The 21,294-nt window shown below is 45.9% G+C and overlaps 2 protein-coding genes and 1 long non-coding RNA gene across 6 annotated transcripts in view; 1 reads left to right on the top strand and 2 right to left on the bottom strand.

The window, feature by feature from the left end:
• Positions 1–3,737, bottom strand: part of HORMAD2 (HORMA domain containing 2) — a 117,127-nt gene extending 113,390 nt beyond the window's left edge. For 2 of the 3 annotated variants that reach the window (XM_074206320.1, XM_074206321.1), the window contains exon 1: positions 3,629–3,737. The gene's annotated coding sequence lies outside the window, so the exon portion shown is untranslated. The remainder of the gene's footprint in view (positions 1–3,628) is intronic. The other variant, XM_074206323.1, reaches the window with a different exon arrangement.
• Positions 3,738–4,663: 926 nt separating this feature from the next.
• Positions 4,664–21,294, top strand: part of LOC141501899 (acyl-CoA dehydrogenase family member 11-like) — a 31,852-nt gene continuing 15,221 nt past the window's right edge. The window contains exons 1-2 of the mRNA XM_074206319.1: positions 4,664–4,946; positions 18,318–18,550. Of these exons, the coding sequence (XP_074062420.1) occupies positions 4,725–4,946; positions 18,318–18,550 (455 nt within the window). The 5' untranslated portion in view covers positions 4,664–4,724. The remainder of the gene's footprint in view (positions 4,947–18,317; positions 18,551–21,294) is intronic.
• Positions 8,601–11,566, bottom strand: LOC141501901 (uncharacterized). 2 transcript variants are annotated; one of them, XR_012472330.1, is made up of 5 exons: positions 11,504–11,566; positions 11,325–11,381; positions 9,445–9,532; positions 9,050–9,089; positions 8,601–8,756 (listed from the first exon to the last, which is right to left on the bottom strand). It is a non-coding gene; the product is annotated as an uncharacterized LOC141501901 (long non-coding RNA). The 2 variants fall into 2 exon arrangements; XR_012472329.1 differs by having other exon boundaries at positions 9,050–9,532.

The raw sequence follows: 21,294 nt of genomic DNA, 5'->3' as shown, positions 1-21,294 counted from the left end.
GGACAAAGATGGATAAGGTTGTTCAAGAAGAGCCTTCATCTTGCCTTTCATCCCACCCGAAGCTGACCACCTCAACCACTGCTTACTATGGTTGCTGCTTCCCTAAGCAAGATCTAGTCTATTCCTGTTTTCTAAGGTCAAGCCTCTTCAGGAACACAGGGACCTGGAGCATCAAGCATTCGGCCTCTGTTGGAGCTCTAACTCCTCTGATGATGCTGTTGCGTGTCTCTTCTGAGCAGGTGCTCTGTGGAGGCCTCCTCTTCAAATACAAACTGTTTCAGTTTGAAAGCTCTGAAGCTGCCAGCCCCAGCAGGCAAAGGCACTACAGATCGGAAGCTCCAAGAGAAGAGCTCTGGTGTGCTTATCACCTTGTTCTCTGACTCATTATCTAAAAACATAGGAGGAATTTCATAACTGCAGAATTCTAACTTTCAAATGCCTTCCACTCACATGTTTGGTGCAGACCCTTTATATCTCATCCAATACACATCCACATTATGCTCTCCCTACAGGATTCTTAAATTCTCTCCAGAAGCAAATCCCTTCACCATTCTGCCCCTTAGATTGGCTGTTTAAGGGGGAGGGGGTTCAAAAGTCTACAATTTTGCCTTTGGGAGAGTGATTATTTATGAGGTAAATTGTAACATGGCTTGTAAAGGATTTTTAGAGCCATTTATATAAAAATGTTGTATAATGTACAAAGTCACATAGGCAGGATTTGAAGGTTTTCAAAGAGCTCATTTGATTATCATCTCATTTGATTCTTCTAACAATTCTTCAAGGGAGGGACTAGAGGTATTAACCCAATTTTACAAATGAGGAGACTGAGGCTGAGAGGTTGCATCTTTTGAGATTCCGTCTTCCCTGATTCCTTCCCAAGATGTTGGCATCCTCCTCAGTTACTTTGTGATTATCTTGTATATCCCTTCAACCTTATGCTCTTTTTTTTTTTAAGATTTTTCAAGGCAGTGGGGTTTTTTTAAATGGCTTGCCCAAGGCCCACGGCTAGGTAATTATTGCCCAAGGCTAGGTAATTATTAAGTGTCTGAGGTCAGATTTGAACCCAGGTACTCCTGACTCCAAGGCCAGTGCTCTATTCACTGCGCCACCTAGCCGCCCCCTTATGCTCTTTAAGGGCAGAAATTAGCCCCCTTTAGTATCCGTATTACCGGTGCCTAATACATGGTAGGAGTTTAATACTTACCGGTTTGTCCTAGGTCAAATGGTATCAGATTCAAACCTATGAAACAGAGTCCTAAATAATTTTCTGCGTTTTTTTTCCCAAGGCAGTGAGGTTAAATGATTTGCCCAAGGTCACACAGCTAAGTGTTCAATGTCTGAGGATGAATTTGAACTCAGATCCTCCTGACTCCAGGGCCAGTGCTCTATGCACTGCGCCACCTAGCCACTGCCCCTGGAGATGGTACTTTTTACAGTTAATAAGCAAATTCCATTGAAGCATACAATCAGGAGAGAAGAAAACTTAAAAGTATTTCAAATTTAAAAGCACTGGAATCAATAGAATCAGATTTTAGACAGGGGGTCACTGAATTCAATGACTTTTCCTTTCCAGAGTCCCGCTTTTTAATATAGCAGCTATAGGGACCGCTAAGTGGCACCATGGATGGCACACCAGCCCTGGAATCAGGGGGACAGGAGTTCAAATTTGACCTAAGACACTTAAATAGTTGCCTAGCACTGTGACCTTGGATAAGTCACTTAACCCTATTGCCTTAAATAAATTAAAAAGAAACATGGCAGCTATTATTAACATTTTGGGGAAGTGTTCAGTTAAAAAGCTCCTCATATTCCATTGAAATCTGCCTTCCTGCAACATTCTGCTCTGGGGGGCCAGGCAGAACAAAAAAGTCTCCTTTGTTCCCTCTAGCTCTGCATTGTTTGGAGGCAGCTTTCATTCTTCCCAAGTCTCCTCCTCAGTGCTCTCATTTTACGAGTTTGGAGACTTGCCTTACCACACAGGGAGGCTTCAGACAATTTGATAAAAAAAAATTATTATTCATTTTTCTGATTAACCCTACCTGTCGGGAATCCCAGTACACACTTCATCACCTAAATTCAGTATAAGGCCTCCATTATAACTCCTCTAAAGTATGTGGGGAAGCCCTGGAAGCAATGGAGTGGAGAAAAGTGGGTTGGGATCCTGGCTCTGTCATTATCAGCTGGGTGAACTCAGGCTAAGGTCATTGATCTACCCGGGCACCTGATTTCCTCATCTGGGAAATGGGGGTAACAACAGTTATAACTTGGGCTTCACAGTTTGCTATGAGGAAGGAACTTGGCACATGTAAATTCACCAAATAAATATTACATTCAAATTTTTTTTAAAAATGCCACATGAAGGTGCTGTCATTTGTTTTGCCTCAACAAGTCAGAATCTTATCACCCACCAGGCTTGCCTGTTATTTCTTCTAATCCCCAAAGACCACTCGATACTCTCTGCACCCACATTTCAGTAAATGCCACTGACTGACCACATGAGCCCATTTAACAGTTTTTCCTTCACCAGGTAGCAGAAGTGGCTGAGTAGTGAGAAAGGGGCGATTCAGGCTCAGAGTTTTCCTTAATACAGGGTCACCCTATCCACTGACCATTCCAGGGGCCCCACTGCAGGCTGTGGGGGGCAAGAGAAGCCAAAGCTATTAGCCAGAACTTTCCAGAACAATTTGTATGCAAGGGCTTAAAAACCCTAAAAAACTGGGAGGGGGAAGAGGGGAGGAAGAGAGAGAGAGAGAAGGGGGACAGAGAGAGAGAGAGAAATCCCTCTGGGGGGGGGAAGCTGAAAGTTTTGGAATCTTCAAAATGGGAAAAACCCTGTGACTCTCTCCCCTATTCCTTTGGGGAATTTTAACAGATTACTTCCCCATTGGAGCCTCCTGGGAAGCCCCGCTCACCTCTAAAATGAGTTCAAACTAGAAACCCTCCAAGGACCCCTCCAGCTCTCAAGCTATGATTTTGTGATCTTTCTGTGACTCAGTTTCCCCTCCAAAATGAAGGGGATGAACTCCAGTCCTCAATCTATGGTCCTTTGACCTCTGTGCCTCAGTTTCCTCCTCAGTAAAAAGGGGATGAGCTCCGTGGCTTCTAAGTCACTTCCAGCCCTTAATCTATAGTCCTTTGTCCTCTCTGTGCCTCAGTTTCCCTCTCTGTACAAAGAAGGGGATGGGCTCCGTGGTTTCTAGGCCCCTTCCAGCCCTTATAGTCCTTTGACCTCTCTGTGCCTCAGTTTCCTCCTCAGTAAAAAGAAGGGGATGGGCTCCGTGGCTTCTAGGCCCCTTCCAGCCCTCTGTGCCTCGGTTTCCCCCTCTGTAAATCGAGAGCGAGCCTGCAGGGCCCCTCCAAGCATGCGCCGGCCTGGGCCCCGCGCCGTCTCCTGCCTCAGTCTCCTCCTGGGACCCCCACGTCTCTCCTCAGGGCCCGGCGCCGGGGGGCGGGGAGGGGGCGGCCCGGCCTCCGCGGCTTCATTCATTGAGGCGACCCCCCACCCCCCCAAACCCGGAGGCGAGAAAGAACCGCCCCGACCCCCGGCCCCCCGGTCCCCCGACCCACGGCCCCCCGGCCCCCGGCCCCCCGACCCCCGGCCCCCGGCCCCCCGGCCTGAGCCTGCGACCTTGCGCCCCGCGCCAGCGGCCCCCGCGGTCCTTCCCGCCCAGCCCGCTCCTCATGAATATGCATCGGGGCCCCGGAAGCTCCGCCTAGCGCCTGCTCTGGGATTGGCCGTCGCCGAGCGCCTGCTCTGGGATTGGCCTCCGCCTCGCACAAAGGGCGCCAAGAAACGCCCCTGGCCCCGCCCTCCCTGGAGACCGCGGCGTGGGCGGGAGGTTGGTAACGGCTCCCGGGCTCGCGCCCGCTCATGCGCAGTCGGCGTCCGGGCCCTGGAGGTGGGGGAGGGGCCGAGAGCCGGGCGCGGGGCGGGTTCGAATCCCACCTCCGCCACTTCCCTGGGGCAGGTCCCTGTATCTCCCAGGTGGCCTCTGTGTTCACCTAGCACCTGGCACACAGTAGGCGGTTAAGAGATGCTGGGGGAAGGGAAATGCGTAAAACCTGTATCAGACTGAGCCATGTCATGGGGGGAGGGGAGGGAGAAGAATTTGGATATAAAATTTCACAATAAACGTTTAAAATTGTCTTTACATGCAACTGGAAAAAATAAAAAAGCTGCTGGATGGATGGATGGCTGCTGACGGCCCTGAGCCTTTCAGTTCTAGGTCTAAGTGCTCCCTTGATGCAGCTCTTCTCCCCTTCTTCAGCCACCTTGGGGGGGGGGCCGAGCTGGAGAACCCCGGCTCCTGTCCTGGCCCCCCAAGCTTCTCCCAGTTTATCCTCTCTTCCTCTGCTGCGCACTGAATCCTTTGCATGCGGTCTGCCCACTAGACTGCAAGCTCCTTGAGGGCAGGAGTTGGCTTTTGCCCTTCTTTGCCCACCCCCCCCCCAGCTCTAAAGACCTTCCAAGGGGCTCGGGCTGGCATTGGACGCTGCTCTCTGTTCCTCTCCCCGTGGGCCGGGCATATAGCCAGGACAGGCCTGAAATTGCCCTTCAGCCCAGAGGAAGAAAGAAGGGGGAGGCTGGGGAGAGAGCAGGCAGGGTGCCCAAGGGGAGGGACCCAGGGCGGGCTCCCAGGCACACTGGATCCTCCAAGCCAGCCCAGGAGAAGCACACTGCTGCCTCGGACTCCTGGTCAGCCGCGGACCTCGGCCCCGAACCCATGCTGTTCAGGCAGACCCAGTCTCTACTGGGCCAGGTGCTCCGAGCAGCCCAGCCCTGGGGGCCCAGGAGAAACCTCCATGAGGACTTGCTCCAGGAGGCTGACATTCCCTTTGCCAGAGCTAGCATCGGGACATTTTCCCAAAGTCAGCCCAGACTTGGCAACCAGTACTTAGAGGATGCTTTGCTGAGGAGCTCTCTGAAGAGGCAGCTGCCCCCCGAGGTGTGTCATGTATCTGAGCAGGGGGTGGCGATCACTGAGCTGAGCCGTCTTTGCCACAGTGGGAGGGGGCACCCCTGGGGAAAGCGGGCCCTAGCAGAGCAGCAGCTCACAGAATCAGAGAGGTGGGATGCCCAACTCCAGATGTGAGCAGGATGGGAGAGGAAGTCATGTAGAAAAGTAGCTCCTGGGGGAGGGCTAGGTGGCACCGTGGTTAGAGCAGCAGCCCTGGAGTCAGGAGGATCTGAGTTCAAATCCGATCTCAGACACTTAATAATTGCCTGTGTGACCTTGGGCAAGCCACTTAACCCCACTGCCTTGCAAAAACCTAAAAAAAAGTAGCTCTTGAGCTAGCAGAGGATGGGCATGTTGGCCATAAGATAGCCCTGGATCAGAGCCTCCCCACAGCCAGGCCAATGGGGAGTCAGGCCGGGGGGCCCTTTACTGCTATGTTGCCTGACTCCCTACTTCTTCACTCTGCCCCAGAATCCAATAATCCAGGGTTCAAAAACAAGATTACTGAGTAAAACATCAAGTCAAAGTTAGCAATAGGAACAAGTATATACCATAAGCACTCAATAAAGGCTTGTGAATGACCCACAAGAAGCCACAGGATAGTCACCAATCTCCATCTTGGAGGAAAATCATCACATCTGGGAGATCCCAGGCCTAGGGGTATACTAAAGGTGATGAGAAAAGAGGTCACCTGCTGTATGTAGCCAGGATCTTGGCAGCCTTCAAGGCCTGGGCAAGTCACTAGGGAGCAGACAAGACAGAAAATGTTTATTAAGCAATGTTTTTGTGATGATGATGATGATGATGATGATGAACAAATAAAAACAGTCCCTGCCCCCAAAATGCTTATAATCTAATAGAGAGACAAGGATAAAAGGAAACTCGAAGAGAGTTGGGGAAGTGATAGAGAAGAACAAAGAGCTGGTGGGGAATGGGAAGTGGGAAGAAGCCCATTCCTTCCAGAGAGAGGCCCAGGAGCCCATGGCCCTGTCAGAAGCCTAAGGGTTCAAGATCAGAAGGCAGAGAAGCTGTGCAGAAGGCAGACCTGCAGCATAATGAGATTTCCCAGGGATGATTTTCCTGGGGAAGGAAGCTATGATGTGACTGATATGGAAATATGTTCAACACAATAATAGAGGTTCAGCTTCTACAAGATGCTTCACTGCCATTGGGGGAAGGGAGCAGAGAGGGGATAGAAAAATGTGACACTCAAACTAAAATGGATGAATGTTGAAAACAACCTTTGCGTGTAATTGGAAAAAATAAAGAAAAGTAATAAAAAAGGAAGTTATGATGAAGACTGATGAAAAATGGGGGGGGGGGGTAATTGTGCTAAGCAGGATTCCACTGTCTCTCTGTCTCTGTCTCTTCAACCATCTTTCTCTCCATCTCTTTATCTGTCTCTCTATCCATCTATCTCTCTATCCATATACCTATCATACGTCCATCTTTCTCTCTTTCTCTCTTCCATCTATCCATCTATTTATCTATCTTCCTTTATTTCCTTATTTACCTTATTTCCAATCCTTTATTTCCAGCATCTCTCTAGTTCCATCCATCCATTCATCCATCTCTCTGTCCGTCTCTAGCCTAAGGTTCACAGGCAACTTTCTATGTTACCTGTCCATTGGTGAAGAAAGTTCTCCACACCAATGGAGCCACTTACCCTCATATTGGCTATAAGGCTATAATTCTATGGAATTACACAATAGTATAGTATTATTCAAGGACATATACAGCAATGAACAAATGGGCTCCAGGGCCTCTATTGAAGGAATGGGCTTCTCCCCATTTCCCATTCCTCACCAGCTCTTTGTTCTTCTCTATCACTTCCCCTTCTCTTCTCCTCCCCACCCCAATTCTCTTCCAGTTTCCTTTTGTACCTTGTCTCCCTGTATTAGACTGTGAGTATTTTGAGGGCAGGGACTATCTTTGTTTTCAATTTGTACATCATCATTATCATCATCATCATCATCATCATCATCATCATAGATGCCATGGAAATGGCATCTGGGATAATCATATAACTTCCCCACAGTCATCCAGGCAATATTTACTAATTATTGATGTTATTACCATAATTATGTGATTCATATTTACCAAATAGAGAGACCCCTCCCCTTCCCACCAGCCTAGTGTTCTGGTCTTTGGATGGGCCTTGGTTCAGAGAATAACCATTGAGTTAACTCTAAAGGTTGGGTGGATCTGTCGTGACTCCTTAAGTATCTAGTTACCTAATGAGAAAGTTATTTCTGTGGCTGCCAGTTTTGTTCCCTTTAAGAAATTATCAAGTGGTCTCTGAATAGGCTTGTTTATCCTTATCAAATTGCATGATCGCCCTCTCTGAATTCAAGGCCCCTTTGTTGGATATTCATCTGTATCTCCTTCCATGAGGCCTAGGGAATTATATGACTTGAAAAGCCAAAGATAAGCATGACAATAGGCAAGTATCTGACTGTCTGGGTCCCACATTAGATGGGGGCCATCCGTCTTCTTGAGGTGCTCCTGGGAGGGATAACTATGAATTGGGCCAGGATCCCCAAAGATAGCATCAGCTGAGAGCTGAGGCCCAGATTCAGTGCCGAGGCCCAGTTAATGTTCATGTGGAGCGTAGCGATGAGAAATCAGCCTCTTGCAGTATATGTATTTCTAATAAGGTCCCTCCTAAATCAAATTCACCTGGTATGATGACAGCCTTCTCATCCTATAATCATGACACTACCTCCGTCCAGCCCAGGCCCAGTCGATGTGAAAATCTGTAAGACTCGGCACCCCATTTTCCCAATCTAAGGCGTTCCCAGAAGTAGCATTCTACGATTCTTTTTTTCTTTTTCTTTTTTCTTTTTTAGATTTTTCAAGGCAAATGGGGTTAAGTGACTTGCCCAAGGTCACACAGGTAGGCAATTATTAAGTGTCTGAGGTACTCCTGACTCCAAGGCCGGTGCTCTATTCACTGAGCCACCTACCCACCCTCTACAATTCGATTAAAATTGGCCCAAGGAATCAAGGCTTAATCAGTTCCATTGCTCCTTTTCCTACTCTGAAGTTTTCCTCGCCACAAGAGAACCCATCCCTTTATCAGCCTTTCCATGATTAAGAGAAAAAGATGGCGGAGACTCCCCATGATCAAACATACAGGTTGGTTGCAAGGTTTTCTTTCAAAACAAAACTAAAAACTGGCCAAGGATTGAGTAGATTTGACTTGAGGCAGTTTTCAAATAACAAGATTCTGGAGACAGGTTTGGTGACATTTCATTCAACAGGGGTACAGTAAAAAAAAGTACCTCTGGAGCCAGGAAGCTGGATTCAGTCCCACATCTGATGCTTACTTTCTGTCTCCTTAGGTAAAGTGCTTCACTTTCCCCAGCCTCCATTTACTAATCAATAGTAGAGGGAGTCAGACTAAATGGCTTCTGAGGTCTCTTCTCCCTCTAGAATGAGGATTGTAAGAGCCCTGAAAAAACATCTGGATGGATATTTGGATACCTGGGTGTCCCCAATGGGAAAACCTATGTTTTGGTGCTGTTATTCTTGCCCCAGTTCTGCCATGAACCTTCCTCAGAAGCCCACACAAGATGTTCTCTCACTACTGCTCTCCAGTCAATCGACAATGGACAAACATCAAGTCCCTACTAGGTAGAAAGCACTGAAGATAAAGCTTTATTTCCCTTCTCCAGAACAAACTGCAATCCTTCTGGATAGAGTGAATCAGGAAGACCAGAGTTCAAATCTCATCTCTGACACTAACAGCAGGAACATGGACAAGTCATACAGCATCTTGAGACTTAATTTTCTCATCTGTAAAATGGGGGTAGAATGGCTTACAGGTTGTTGAGAGGTTAAAATGAGACATAGAAACAAAAGGCTTTTGTAAACTGAGAAAATTCATCTCAATTACTGTTATTGTGTCTTTCTATGATCTGTAGTTGTAACAGAATTGGATCTTTTAAAAAGCACCAATCCCTTGGGTGCTGCAATTCTTGGATGACATCCTTTATCCCACTCCATAAATCTTGATTTGTAATGTACTGCAGCCAGCCTACGCCCACCCGCCATGTGTCTCTCTCCATTACCCTCTGGGTGATCCTCACCTTCAAATCTTTGGAGACTGCAGTGGTCCATGACTCATAGCTATACAAAACCAGAAAAATATTGGCTTTAAAAAACAAGACCTTTGTTTCAGGAAGAAGCTTGGGGTCGTTTAAAGAATTTTGAAGTTTCCCAAAGACAATCCACCCTTTTGTGCTCTTTCTCCAAAGACAGAATTTTTTTTAAAGGGTGGGGGAGAAGGAAGATGAGTAGGAGTGAGGAATAACCATTGGATAGCTCATGAGCACCGGTGATACCCTCTGGTGTTTTTATGATTTGGAGAGCCCGTGAGAAAGGCTTCGCAGTACTGGATGAGCCCGCAAACATAAGGGATAACACAGAAAGACCAAGAGTCAAACAGGAAGGGCTACTGGGGACAGACTGGGGTCTGTCTCACTGGGAGAAGTGTCCACATCACTGAAATCCTTGCCTACCCCCACAAGAGGATGCATCTTCGAACTGTCTATCCAATGGCGAATTAAGACCTAGAATATAAATTGGAAATACTATAAAGAGGCAGGAAGAAAAATGAGCTGCCTAGGGGGCTATTGACAGAAATATAGCAAGTCCCTCATGCCTGGCCAGGTCATGGGTTGGGAGTTGACCTCTTCTTTGTCCCACTTCAGGTATTGTTTGGGCTCTTCTGTCATCACAGCCTACTGTTGCCTGGCTAAGAAAAGAGCTCCAAGGGTCCCTTGGATACTAAAGTGTGGCCTGCAGAGCACTAATATTCTGATTCTGTTTTCTTGAACATTTGATAGGCTCAGGTGATATCTAACATTCCATTGCCTTGGCTGACATTTCTTTCTCAGAAAGGTGATTTTTCCCCCTCTTTCTTTTATCTGCTTTATCTTCCAGGTGCTACATTCTTTTCGTTCAGCAACCCCTAGGACTGTGGGGTCTCAGAGCTAAGAGGTTTTCCACATAATTTTGTGTCTGGAATGTTCTACCTTTCCTCATCTTTGACTTTGAAAATTTTTAACTTTTAAGAGAAGAAAGTCCTTTCAAAACCCAGATCAAATGCTGGCTTCAATTGGGAGACCTCATCTGGTCCCCTTCTTCTCCCCACCTCCACCCCCACCATTTCCATCTCCATGGTATGTTGTCTTCTCCATTAGAATGTGAGTTCCTTTAAGATAGGGCTGATTTTTTTTTTGCAGGAAATAATATTTTATTTATTTTTTCAAATACATGCAATTGTAGTTTTCGACAATTATTTCTAGCTAGGTTTTTAGTTTTACATTTTTCTCCCCTCCCTTCCCGCCCCCTCAATAGAAAGCAATTTAATATAGGTTATACATGTATAACCATGCTACACATAAATCCATATTACTTATGTTGCAAAAGAACAATCAAATCAAAAGAAAAAATTAGAAAGAAAAAATACTAAGACAGCATTTAAAAATTGAAGATAGTAAGCTTTGATCTAAATTTAAAATCCAAAGGTCCTTCTCTGGACATGGGTGATGTTTTCCATCACAAGTTTCTTAGAATTGTCTTTGATTACTGTGCTGCTGAAATGAACAGTCTGTCCTAACTGATCACCACCTAATGTTATTTTTAGTGTGTATAATGTTCTTCTGGTTCTGCTCACTTCACTCAGCATCGGCTCTTGCAAGTCTTTCCAGGTCATACTGCCTTCCTTTTAATCTTGGATGCATTGGTTTTATTTGTGCAAAATTTTTCAATTTAATCTAGTCAAAGCTATCCATTTTGCATTTTATAAAGTTCTCTATCTCTTCTCTCTTTATAAATTGTTCCTCTTTCCATAAATCTGATAGGTAAACTATTCCTTGTTCTCCTAATTGGTTTATGAGTTCACCTTTTATCTTGCACCCATTATTATCTTGGTATAGGGTATAAAATGATAATCTCTACCTAGTTTCTGCCAGACTATCTTCCAATTTTCCCAGAAGTTTTTTTTTTATATCAAAGAATGGGTTCTTATCCTGGAAGCTAGAATATTGGAGTTTATCAAACAGTAGATGTCTATAGTCATTTACTACTGTTTCTTTTGCACCTAATTTATTCCACCTATATAATTTTAGCTAGTAGGGCATATATTTTTTTGCCTTTTTTTAAAGTATCCCAAACAGTTGGATAATGCTTGACATACAACAATCCCTTGATTTTGTGGAGGAGCCCCTGAACCTCTTTTCTTCACTTGCCCTGTTTTCCAGAAATGAAGCCCTCAAACCCACCCCCAACTAACCCAACTGATCTTTTGCAACTGAATTTAGGAGGGGATTGTCTTCCACTTCTCCCATGAAATCTCACCTTTTTGTGGTCCCCACAAGTACTCGAGGCTGGTCTACAGGGCAGGTTCCTTGGTACCTAAGGAATTCCCACATACATGTGATTTTTCTTGTAATAAATCAAGTTATTACCCATGTCTCGTGGAGCCGTGACTTTCGGTTAACCAGCCTCCAGCCCCCTTATACAACGCCCCTTCCTACCTTTTGTATCACTCCACTTACATGCAGTTCCACAAGGCCTTGCCCCTCTGGTGTACCCCCCACTACAACCCCAAACCCCCCAGAACTGAATTCCCGTGGACGAGGATCACTGGCCTAAGCTCATGGATCAATGATTAACATACATTCACCCTGACTTAACCACCTCAGCCAGTCGCTATTGTCCAAATTTTGTGGTCCACCTCTCAGTAGACCATTTTGGCTAGATCTTAGAGTGCCTAAGAGGAATGTGTATTTAGTTCAGAAAAACAAGTTAGCAAAAAAGATTGTGAAAGACCTTCAGCCCAAACATTGAAAGTCTTTGATCCTGAAGGTCATTGGGAGCTATGGAAGTTTGCTTACCCAGAAGAGTGATCTAGTCTTTAGGAATATCACTTTGTCAGCTGCCTATTAGAAAAGATAGAGGTGGAAGAAGAGGAATACTGGGTGTGTGGCAGTGGGAAGCATGGGTCTCTGGTCAATTGTCCTTTTTTGCCCTTATTTTAGAGATGAGGGAGTTGCAGCTTATCCAGAGAGCTTTCCCTCTGACTCCTTTCCCTTTCCCTCTGCCCTGTCACATCCTAATCTTGCCCTGTTCTTCACCCACCCAGTAAGGAGATGAGAGTGGAAGGGAGACCCCTGCAACTTTCTAGCCTAAAATTTCTCAACAGCAGCAACCAGGTTCAAATCCTACCTTTAAGGGGATCTCAAGCTGGAACACACTCTGGAAGTTCTTGGATCATAGATCTAGAACCAGTAGAAACCTAAAAGCTTCTGAGGCTTGCTCTAGTGTGATAAGGAAGGAAGGGAGGGAGGGAGGGGAGGAAGGAAGGAAGGAAGGAAGGAAGGAAGGAAGGAAGGAAGGAAGGAAGGAAGGAAGGAAGGAAGGAAGGAAGAGAGGGAGGGAGGAACTAAAAACCTAGCCAAAAAAACTACATCACCCCTCAATGAGCTTAGGCAAGTGATCCTTGTCCAGAGGAGTCCAGCCTTCTCATTAGATGACACAGGGCTAGAAATTTTCTAAAATGAGATTGGAACCCAGGTATTCCAGATTCCTAGTCCAACATTATCCACTCTCTGGCCACCATTCCAGGCTGCCTCTAAGAAATTTAACCTCTCTGGGCCTCTTTTTCTTCATCTGTGAATGGCGACCATACCTCTAATCTCATCTAAGTAATATGTATATATATATATAATCTAACACTCATTTCAGAGGTGAGAAAAGCAGGAGCCAAAGAGGATCATAGATTTAGATTTAGAAGGTACACAGATCCCTCCTTTTGCAGATGAGGAAACAGAGGTCCAGAGTTGCCTGGTGCCCACTGAGGGGTATATTAATAGAAATAAGATACAAATCCAGGTCCATGAATTCTAAACAAGCCCTCTAAAGTTCTCTGTCATGTCTCTGGAGAGAAACTGGCCACTCTGACTCACTCATCAGATAAAGGATTTTGTTTTGTTTTGTTTTATTTTGGTTTTAATAAGTTTCTATTGCTGTCTTCATGAGTTAGGTTTTTTTGATTGGTTCAGTTTGGTTTTAATAAGTTTCTATTGCTGCCTTCTTGGGTTAGTTGGTTTTGGGGGGATGGTTGGTTGGTTTGGTTTTAATGAGTTTCTATTGCTGTCTTCATGTATTAGTTGGGTTTTCTTTTTGTTCAGTTCAGTTTTAATAAGTTTTTATTTGCTGCCTTCATGGGCTAATTGGGTTTCTTGGCTGGATGGTTGGTTATGTTTTAATGAGTTCCTATTGCTGTCTTCATGAGTTGGTTGGGGTTTTTCTTATTCAATTTGGTTTTAATAAGTTTCTATTGCTGTCTTCATGGGATAGTTGGGGATTTTTTTAGGTTTTTGGGGGTTTTTTTGCGAGGCAATGGAGTTAAGTGGCTTGCCCAAGGCCACACAGCTAGGTCATTATTAAGTGTCTGAGGCCAATTTGAACTCAGGTGCTCCTGACTCCAGGGGCAGTGCTCTATCCACTGTGCCACTTAGCCACCCTGATAGGTTGTTTTTTAAAGGGAGAAGGTTCAAAGTTTCCAGTGTGACTTTTAGCCTATCTGGCTGCCTGAAAAGAAGAGGAGATAAGAAAGTTGATACCCTATGACACAATTCCAAAAGCTGCTGGCAGCCCAGCCTGTTCTGAAACATGGGTTCACCAAGAGTGATGGTTGGGTTGATAGCCACGAGACTTGGCGGGGGGGTCCCTTCCCTCATGCCCACTCAGAGGAGGGCCAAGCTCTCATTGCCAGCTTCTTTTGTTCATCTTTCTGACAGGCAGAGAGAGCTTGGCAGGTGTGGGCATGGCAGCCGTTAGGGAAAGCCTGGACTTAATGAACTGGGCTGGGAATGACAGGGGCAGTAATTGGCAATCCTGGTTGATTGCCCTTGTCAGGGACCGCTCTGGAGGAGGATGCTCTGCTCTGAACACTGAGGCTCTTTTTGTCTGAATCTGGGGATTCACTGACTCTTTCAAACAGTTTTCGTTTTATTTAACAGGCTGTATGACCCTGGGCAAATCACTCATCCTCTCTCTCTAAGTTGCAAAGAAGATGCTGACCTGCATTAATAGAGGGAGTTCCTCATACTGATAAAATCATAGGTCCATCTTTTATATTTGACAGAACCAGATAGCTTGAAATTCTTGCAAGGACTTGTCTCAGACCTGCCCTTTAGAAACAGCTTGAGGAGAGACTTGAAGCAGAGAGAGCCAATAGCAACTTTTGCAATAGCCTTGACAGGAGGAGATGAGAGTCTGCACCAGCGGGGTGACAGTGTGAGTCAGGGAAGAATGGAAGAGCTGGTGTGAAGGTAGAGGAGACAAAACTTGGCAACAGATTGGATTCTTCATCCTAGCCCAGTAAGATTCCATCCTGTTTTCACATTGTCATTTGTCACTGAAGGCATTGAGGCAGCGCATGCTATGTATGACCAATCCCACCCATGAATGCAAAGGGAAGATGACTCTGGCAGTGAATCTGATGGCTGGGCCAGGGGAGGGCCAGAAGAGACAGAAATGAGCACCTGGGTGACTGAGGAAGCAGAAAGGAGGGGACACATGCAGCCCCCCCCCCCCCCCGGCTCAGCAGCATCTCCTCTCCAGACGCAGACTCTGGAGGAGTACAACATCACCCCTCATCTTCCTACCAAATCACATTCATCCCAGCCACATAGGATCCCAGAGAGAGTTGGAAAGAACTCTAGATTTCTAGGATAGCTGCCTTATTTTCAAGAGGAGGCAACTGAGGCAAGATTCTCTGACTTACCCAATATTATACAGGTAATAAGGGGTAAATCCAAAATGTGAAGCCAAGTCTCATTCCAAATTTTATCTGCTAGTTGAAGTAATGGAAACTAATTTGGGGAGCCACAGTGGGGTATTTTCAGTTTTATGGTGCCGCCAATGGCCTTGGGCTTCTCTGTGGTTGGGGTAGAGGCCGCTCTGGCTGTTTAAAAGGAGATATTAATGCTTCTTTAGTCACCTTTCCTTTTCCTTTTTATTAATCAGTAAGAAAAACCAAAGGGTTATGGCTACCAGACACTGCTCCCCACCGACCTCAGTCCCTTTCTATTCCTTCCAGGAATGGGTTAATGGGCTGCTCCCTGTCCCTAGAGGGACTCAGCCTCCTTTCAGCCTCACTTTCCTTGCTTATCATGCTTCTCACATCTTCAGGTCCATCCCATAATACTGCCAGGCAAGAAGGGAAGAAAAATGAGCTAGGAGATAAGCAGAGCATCAGGTTCATTCCCAGAGGACAAAGGCAGGGCCAGGCCTCTGTCTCCCTAACACTTGCCCAACTTTCTCCTCTTCTTGTCATCTTCCCCTCAATCTGGCTCCCCTGGCCCGCTGCATTTCTTAGGTGAGATTCTTTTGGGAGACCATATGGTCCATTATTTGCCCTGCTGGGGCCTTTCAGCCTTCATCTCTGGACAGTGGAAGCTGGTTTCTGAGTTACTAAGGCAGGATAAAGAAACAATACAGGGGCGCTCTACCCCCCCCCCCATCAAGGATAGACTCTAGAGTCCATGGGAGGTAGCACAGATGCTACTGCAAATGGCAACGTGTGCTTCGGAGGCTTGCTTTAGTGTGATAAGGAAGGAAGGGAGGGAGGGAGGAAGGGAGGGAGGAAAGATGGAAGGAAGGAAGGAAGGGAGGGAGGGAGGAGGAGGGGAGGAAAGGGAGGAAAGAAGGAAAAAAGAAAAGGAAAGAAGGGGAAGGAAGAAAGGAGGGAAAGGCAGAAAGAAGGGAGGAAAAGAAGCATTAAATGCCTATTCATGATGATGATTTACTTTATTATCATTATCATTATTGTTATTATATTATGGTTGGGGAAACGGAGGCAGAGATTAAGTGTCTTGTCCAGGGTCATTCAGGTAGTGCCTGAAGCAGAATTTGAACTCGGATCTTCTTGAATCCAGGCCCAAGGCTCTAACTGCCTCTCATGACATCCCCCAGGTCCTTGATGTACTAAGAGACACCACTAGGGACAACAGCCACTGTGGAGTGGGGGCATGGTGGAAGCCTTCCTAGACGACCGACCACTGGCCCCCCCGGACTAGGCCTTGAAAGCTCAGAAAGCATGACTGGTTGGAGTTGGCAGGAGGACAAGAGGGAAGAGAGGTCCAGATAGAAACAAAAGAGGGATGCAAGACCAGCCCAGTTTGAGGCCAGATAGTGATCCATTCACATTCCTAGGCTGAGGTGGAGAAAGGGAGAAAAGGGAGGGAGAAGAGGATGAAACTGGCCCAGAAAGATCCCTTGGGAGCAGGTGGTGGGGAGGGGCAGCATGATGAAGAGGCACAGGGTTTGACCCAGATCCGACAAAGTTCTGAGCAGAGCCATCCATTAGGAAGATGAATCTAGCACTGAAGCCCAGGGTGGGAGCCTGGAGAGCTTGGAGCCCAGCTGCCCAGCCCTGGCTGCCCAACAGTCTGGGGGAGAGGCAGGCACCAGAGACATTTGGGCTAGTGACAATGAATGTGGAGGAAGCAATGGAAGGGAGTGGCCTGGCCGAGCTTGGCAGGGTCGGGTCTTCCGATCCTAAGCCCAGCGGGAAATAGCCCCCCCTCCACACTAGAGCTGGGTGGAATTTATCAGGGTTGGGAGAACAGTGGATAGGGCCTGGATTCAGCTTCCAGAGAAGCTTCCAGCAAGGAAATTCCCTCTCCCAGGGCCAGTTGACTCCTTCTCAATAACCTCAGAGAAATGCTCAGGGATGTGAGAAACCAGTCAATCTGCTCTGGATCCCACAGCCAGGGTATATCAGGGGCAAGACTTTCACTCAGGTCTTCCCAGATCCTAAGACCAGCTGACTGATAAGGTTGGCAATAAAATAATTAAAATTCCAATTATATAGCTCTCAATCTTTTTCAACAGGCAAAAGGAAAAGATTGAATCAGAGAATCAACGTCATGGAGAAAGGTTACTGGCTTTGCTGTCTGAATTCTTGTTTTGCTACTTTTTGGGGTCCTTTGCCCTCTTTGGATCTCAGTTTCCTCATCTGTAAAAGAGCATCATAATGATGATGCTAATAATATAGGGATTAGACTAGGTCAGGGAATCATAACTTTTAAATATGTATGGTTTGGGGGGGCGGCTAGGTGGTGCAGGGGATAGAGCACAGGCCATGGAGTGGGGAGGACCTGAGTTCAAATGTGGCCTCAGACACTTAATAATTGTCTAGCTGTGCGACCTTGGGCGAGCCACTTAACCTCACTGCCTTGCCTCTTCCCCACAAAGAAGACTCCTAAACTTGAAAAAATTCTAGGAGAAGATAATACTTCAGAAGTTGCAGATCTGATTCCGTGGTAACTTTACTTTCTGTGTACATTTTAAGAAAAAGAGTAACAGCTTGCTTACGCAAAAGAAAAGAATCTGAACAACGTTTTAAGAAAAATATCCTCCCCAAAATGGTCCTATCGTAAGGGACTGGTTTTTGAAAGGCTGTTTTGTGAGAATAATTACAGATCTTTCTGCTTACCAATGCTTTCCAATGTCTTCAGCAGAATACGTCCTTTAAAATTGTGAACGATACAAATCCGGCCTCAGACACTTCATAATTCCCTAGCTGTGTGGCCTTGGGCAAGCCACTTCACGCCATTGCCTTGCAAAAAAAAAAAACCCTAAAATTGTGAGCGATACTCATGATCTTTCACTGGGGCAGGATTATGGAAGAAGTATATATTTAGTGGGAAATGACATCAAAGCCTCAGTAGCCAATGTCCTTCAACATTGTGGAAATCAAAAGCAAAACATTTCATCTAAATGGACATGAAACACATATTATAGACAGTGTTTCTGAAAGCAAATAAGTCATGTATAATCGCTAGGGACAAGAGGGCCTGCAACAGGGGGTGTTAGGACAAATTTGTTTTTGTTTTGTTTTTTTGGTGGGAGTTGGGGCTTAATAGAAGCAAGAAATTCTAAGAGATAGAAGTGAGGAAGAAAAGCATTTCAGACTTGGGTGACAGTCACTCCAAGGGCATGTCAAAATAACTGACATTTACATAGCTTTTAAGGTTTGGAAAGGGATTTTTTTGTTTTTTTTTGAGTTTTCACTCAAGTTTTATGATGACTCATTAAAGGTAGGTAGCATTATTAATCTTTCTTTTATAGATGAGGAAATTAGTTCAGAAAGGCCCCCAAGAGTAGTTGTCTAAAATGGACGTTGAAGTCAGGCCCTCCTGATTCCAAACCCCCTCTATCTAACAGGACCCACTGCCTTCTCTTGTGTTCCCTGTTTCCCCATTTCTTCACTCCTGAGAAAGGGATGGAATCGGGAAGGGAGGTCTGACACCAAATTTGAGAGTGTCTTCTTTGCAGGTTTTTGAGGAGGTGAATGAGGACCTGCAGAGGTTTGGGGCCCGAGTAGCAGATGAGATCCTCTCCCTGGGGCAAGAATGTGAAGCAAACCCCCCTAAACTGCAGCAGTTTGATGGGTGGGGTCAGCGCGTGGACCGTATCCTCACCTGCTCTGCTTGGAAGGCGCTAAAGAGGATTTCTGCTGAGGAGGGGTTAGTTGCCATGGCCTATGAAAGGAAATACTCCAGATGGAGGTAAGAACCTCGATGGTTAGTCAAGGATCCTTTCAGGGGGCTTAGGGTCAAAGGCAGGAGTGCTGGTTTTGGAGCTGGGACACCTGAAACTGATTCTACCCTTGAGCTGTCCTTAGGCCATCCAAGAAGCTCCCCCTTTCTAGGGCATGGCATCATTGAGCAAGGGTCAGAAGGGGCCTTGGAGGGCATCTAGTTTACTCGTTTACTCCCAACTTTTCAAATGAGAAGCTGAGGCCCATAATCTAGCCTCAGACATTTAATAATTACCCAGCTGTGTGACCTTGGGCAAATCACTTAAGCCCCATTGCCCTGCCAAAAAAAAAAAAAAAGTTGAGGCCCGGTCTTTAGAGTCATGATCACCCAAGGAGGAAGAGATCTCCCATTTTGAAGATAGGTAATGATATTTACAGGGGTTGGGCATGAGTGGCCAAGTAATGGAGGAGTGAACTTGAAGTCAGGGAAACCCAAGTTCCATTTCTGCCTTTGACATACTCTAGCTGGGTGAACTTGGCCAAGTCCCATTATTGTCCGAAGGAAGGAGGCAGGGACATGACGTGAGCTCTGGAGTCTGAGATCTCAGTTCACAAGTCACCTCTGATGATGACTGCCTGAGCAACCTTGACCAACACACTTGACTTCTCTGGGTCTCAGTTTCCCCATCTGCAAAGTGAAGTGGCAGAACAAGATGGTTTCTGAGATGTCTAGAAGTTTGAGCTCTAGGATTGTATTGGAGCAGACAAACAACTCTCTGTGTTGCTGGAAGGCATCCCCACACTGGGATTCCCCTACATCAGGGAAGACACTAGTCTAAACAAATTTGGAATGCCTGCCCAGCTATTCCCAAAAGCAATAAGGCATGGAAGGGGGTTTCTAGCCAAGAAACGAGCATCTCAACCCCCCTTTCCTTCTGCCTCTGGAGAGGCCCCAGCTGCCGTGGAAGCCGCCATGCTCTGTCCCCGTAAATGTGGCCGTCAGCCATGCCCATGTGCTGAGCCATAAAGAAATAATTAGCCCAAGCTAATGGCCCATAATCCAGCCTATCTGTATTCCATTCCCAAGGGTTCCCTCCTAAGTTATTAGACAGGCAGGGACATAAAACTTCGATCTTGGTGTAATGCAGTCTACTTCCCAAAAGCAAGACTGGCTTGTTAGAGGGGCTGCTCCAAATTCTGTTTCCTGGGTGACCTCAAGCAAGTCCCTTCCCTTCCTTCCCTAGGCCTCAGTTTCCTCCTCTGTAAAATAAGAGGACTAAACTAGATGGTCTCTAAGATTCCTTCCCACTTCAGTCAGTCAATCAATAAATATTTACATCTAGGGCGTGTGACTTAGCACAGTCCCCCACCCCTCACTCAAATCCAATTCTCTTACTTGTCATGGCATCAGCTCCCTGATGTGGTGGTCTTCTTAGAGAATGAAGGATTAAACATTATTAAATATTTATGTATTAGACTCTGGATGAAGAGCTGGGGATACCAAAAAACCAACCAACAAAAAAAAACGGTCCCTACCTCAAAGGGCTCTCAATCTAATGGGAGAGACAGCCTGCAAAAAATTATGATATGTAAGCCATTGAGGCAAGGCACTATTGGCATTTGTTGCCTTCCTTTCTAATAATGGCCAGGTACAATGCTAGAGTCAAAGATCCAAAGATCCAAAGATCCTTGTCCTCAAGGAGCTGATCTAATTGGGGGCGGAGAAGGAAAGACCCAAGTTGTGTATGGGTAAGGAAATGCCTCAAGTACAAAATCATTTCCAAGGGAGCCTAATGTTGTGAGTTTCTACTTCCTCATTCAGAAATCAGCCCCATAGGTGACTCAGAAAGCCTTGGAAGTGCCAGGCTAATAGCGAGAGGGAAAACTCAGGCCTATTCAAAAGGTACAGTTGGATGAATGGATGGATTCCAACCCATGGTGTTGACAGGTTTGGGGAAATGTGGATTCTGTCTTTTGTCAGATGGGTGATATGGATAATTGCATTTTTCTTTTTGGCCAAATTTGAGTGATCAGTCATGTACTGGAGACCTTATTAGAATAGGCCCACCTCTCATTATGAGATCTATTCTCTCATTAATTGTTAACCAATCAGAATTGATTTCCACCCTCAAGAAAATCCACTCTTCCAAGGGCATATAAGTATTGATTAGATTCCATTTGGGGGCTCTGATCTAAGAGAGATGGCCAAATGACTGTCCTTTTATTAATAACATGCTTGTATTTTTAATCAAATGATTAATTAATGTCTCTTGAACTTTTTTATCTATCACATTTGGGGAAAGAAAGGTCTTCGTCGGGAGACATGCTTCTAAGGAAGTTGGTCTACAGGTTTAAGGCAGGAGGGAGAGCCTGGGAGACCACTTGGGATCCTTAACCAGGGCAAGCTCACTTCCCTCCAGATGGAAGAGAAAAACAGTCTTCTGAGCTGCAAACAGGAGAGAGAGTAGTTCCCCAATGAGGGGAATGAAATGGGGGTCTCTGGGGCCACTTCTTCTACCTCTCATTTCCTTAAAATATGCCATTTCTACTGTGATCAATAGATTCAGCCATATAGCCGTCTTTCCATCTATCTGTCTACCCATTCATCCATCCATTGAGAAGATTCATCCATCCTTTCATTTTTTCATCCATTCATCCATCCATTTATCCACTGATCTATCCATTTATCCATCCATCATCCATCCATCATTCATCCTTCCAACCATTTATCTATTCATCCTCACATCCATCCTTTTATCATCGATGCATCCA

Source organism: Macrotis lagotis, chromosome X, assembly GCF_037893015.1.
Source record: "Macrotis lagotis isolate mMagLag1 chromosome X, bilby.v1.9.chrom.fasta, whole genome shotgun sequence".
NCBI classification, from domain to species: domain Eukaryota; kingdom Metazoa; phylum Chordata; class Mammalia; order Peramelemorphia; family Peramelidae; genus Macrotis; species Macrotis lagotis.
The sequence above is the reverse complement of the archived record's forward strand: the minus strand, read 5'-3'. Positions and strand labels throughout refer to the sequence as shown.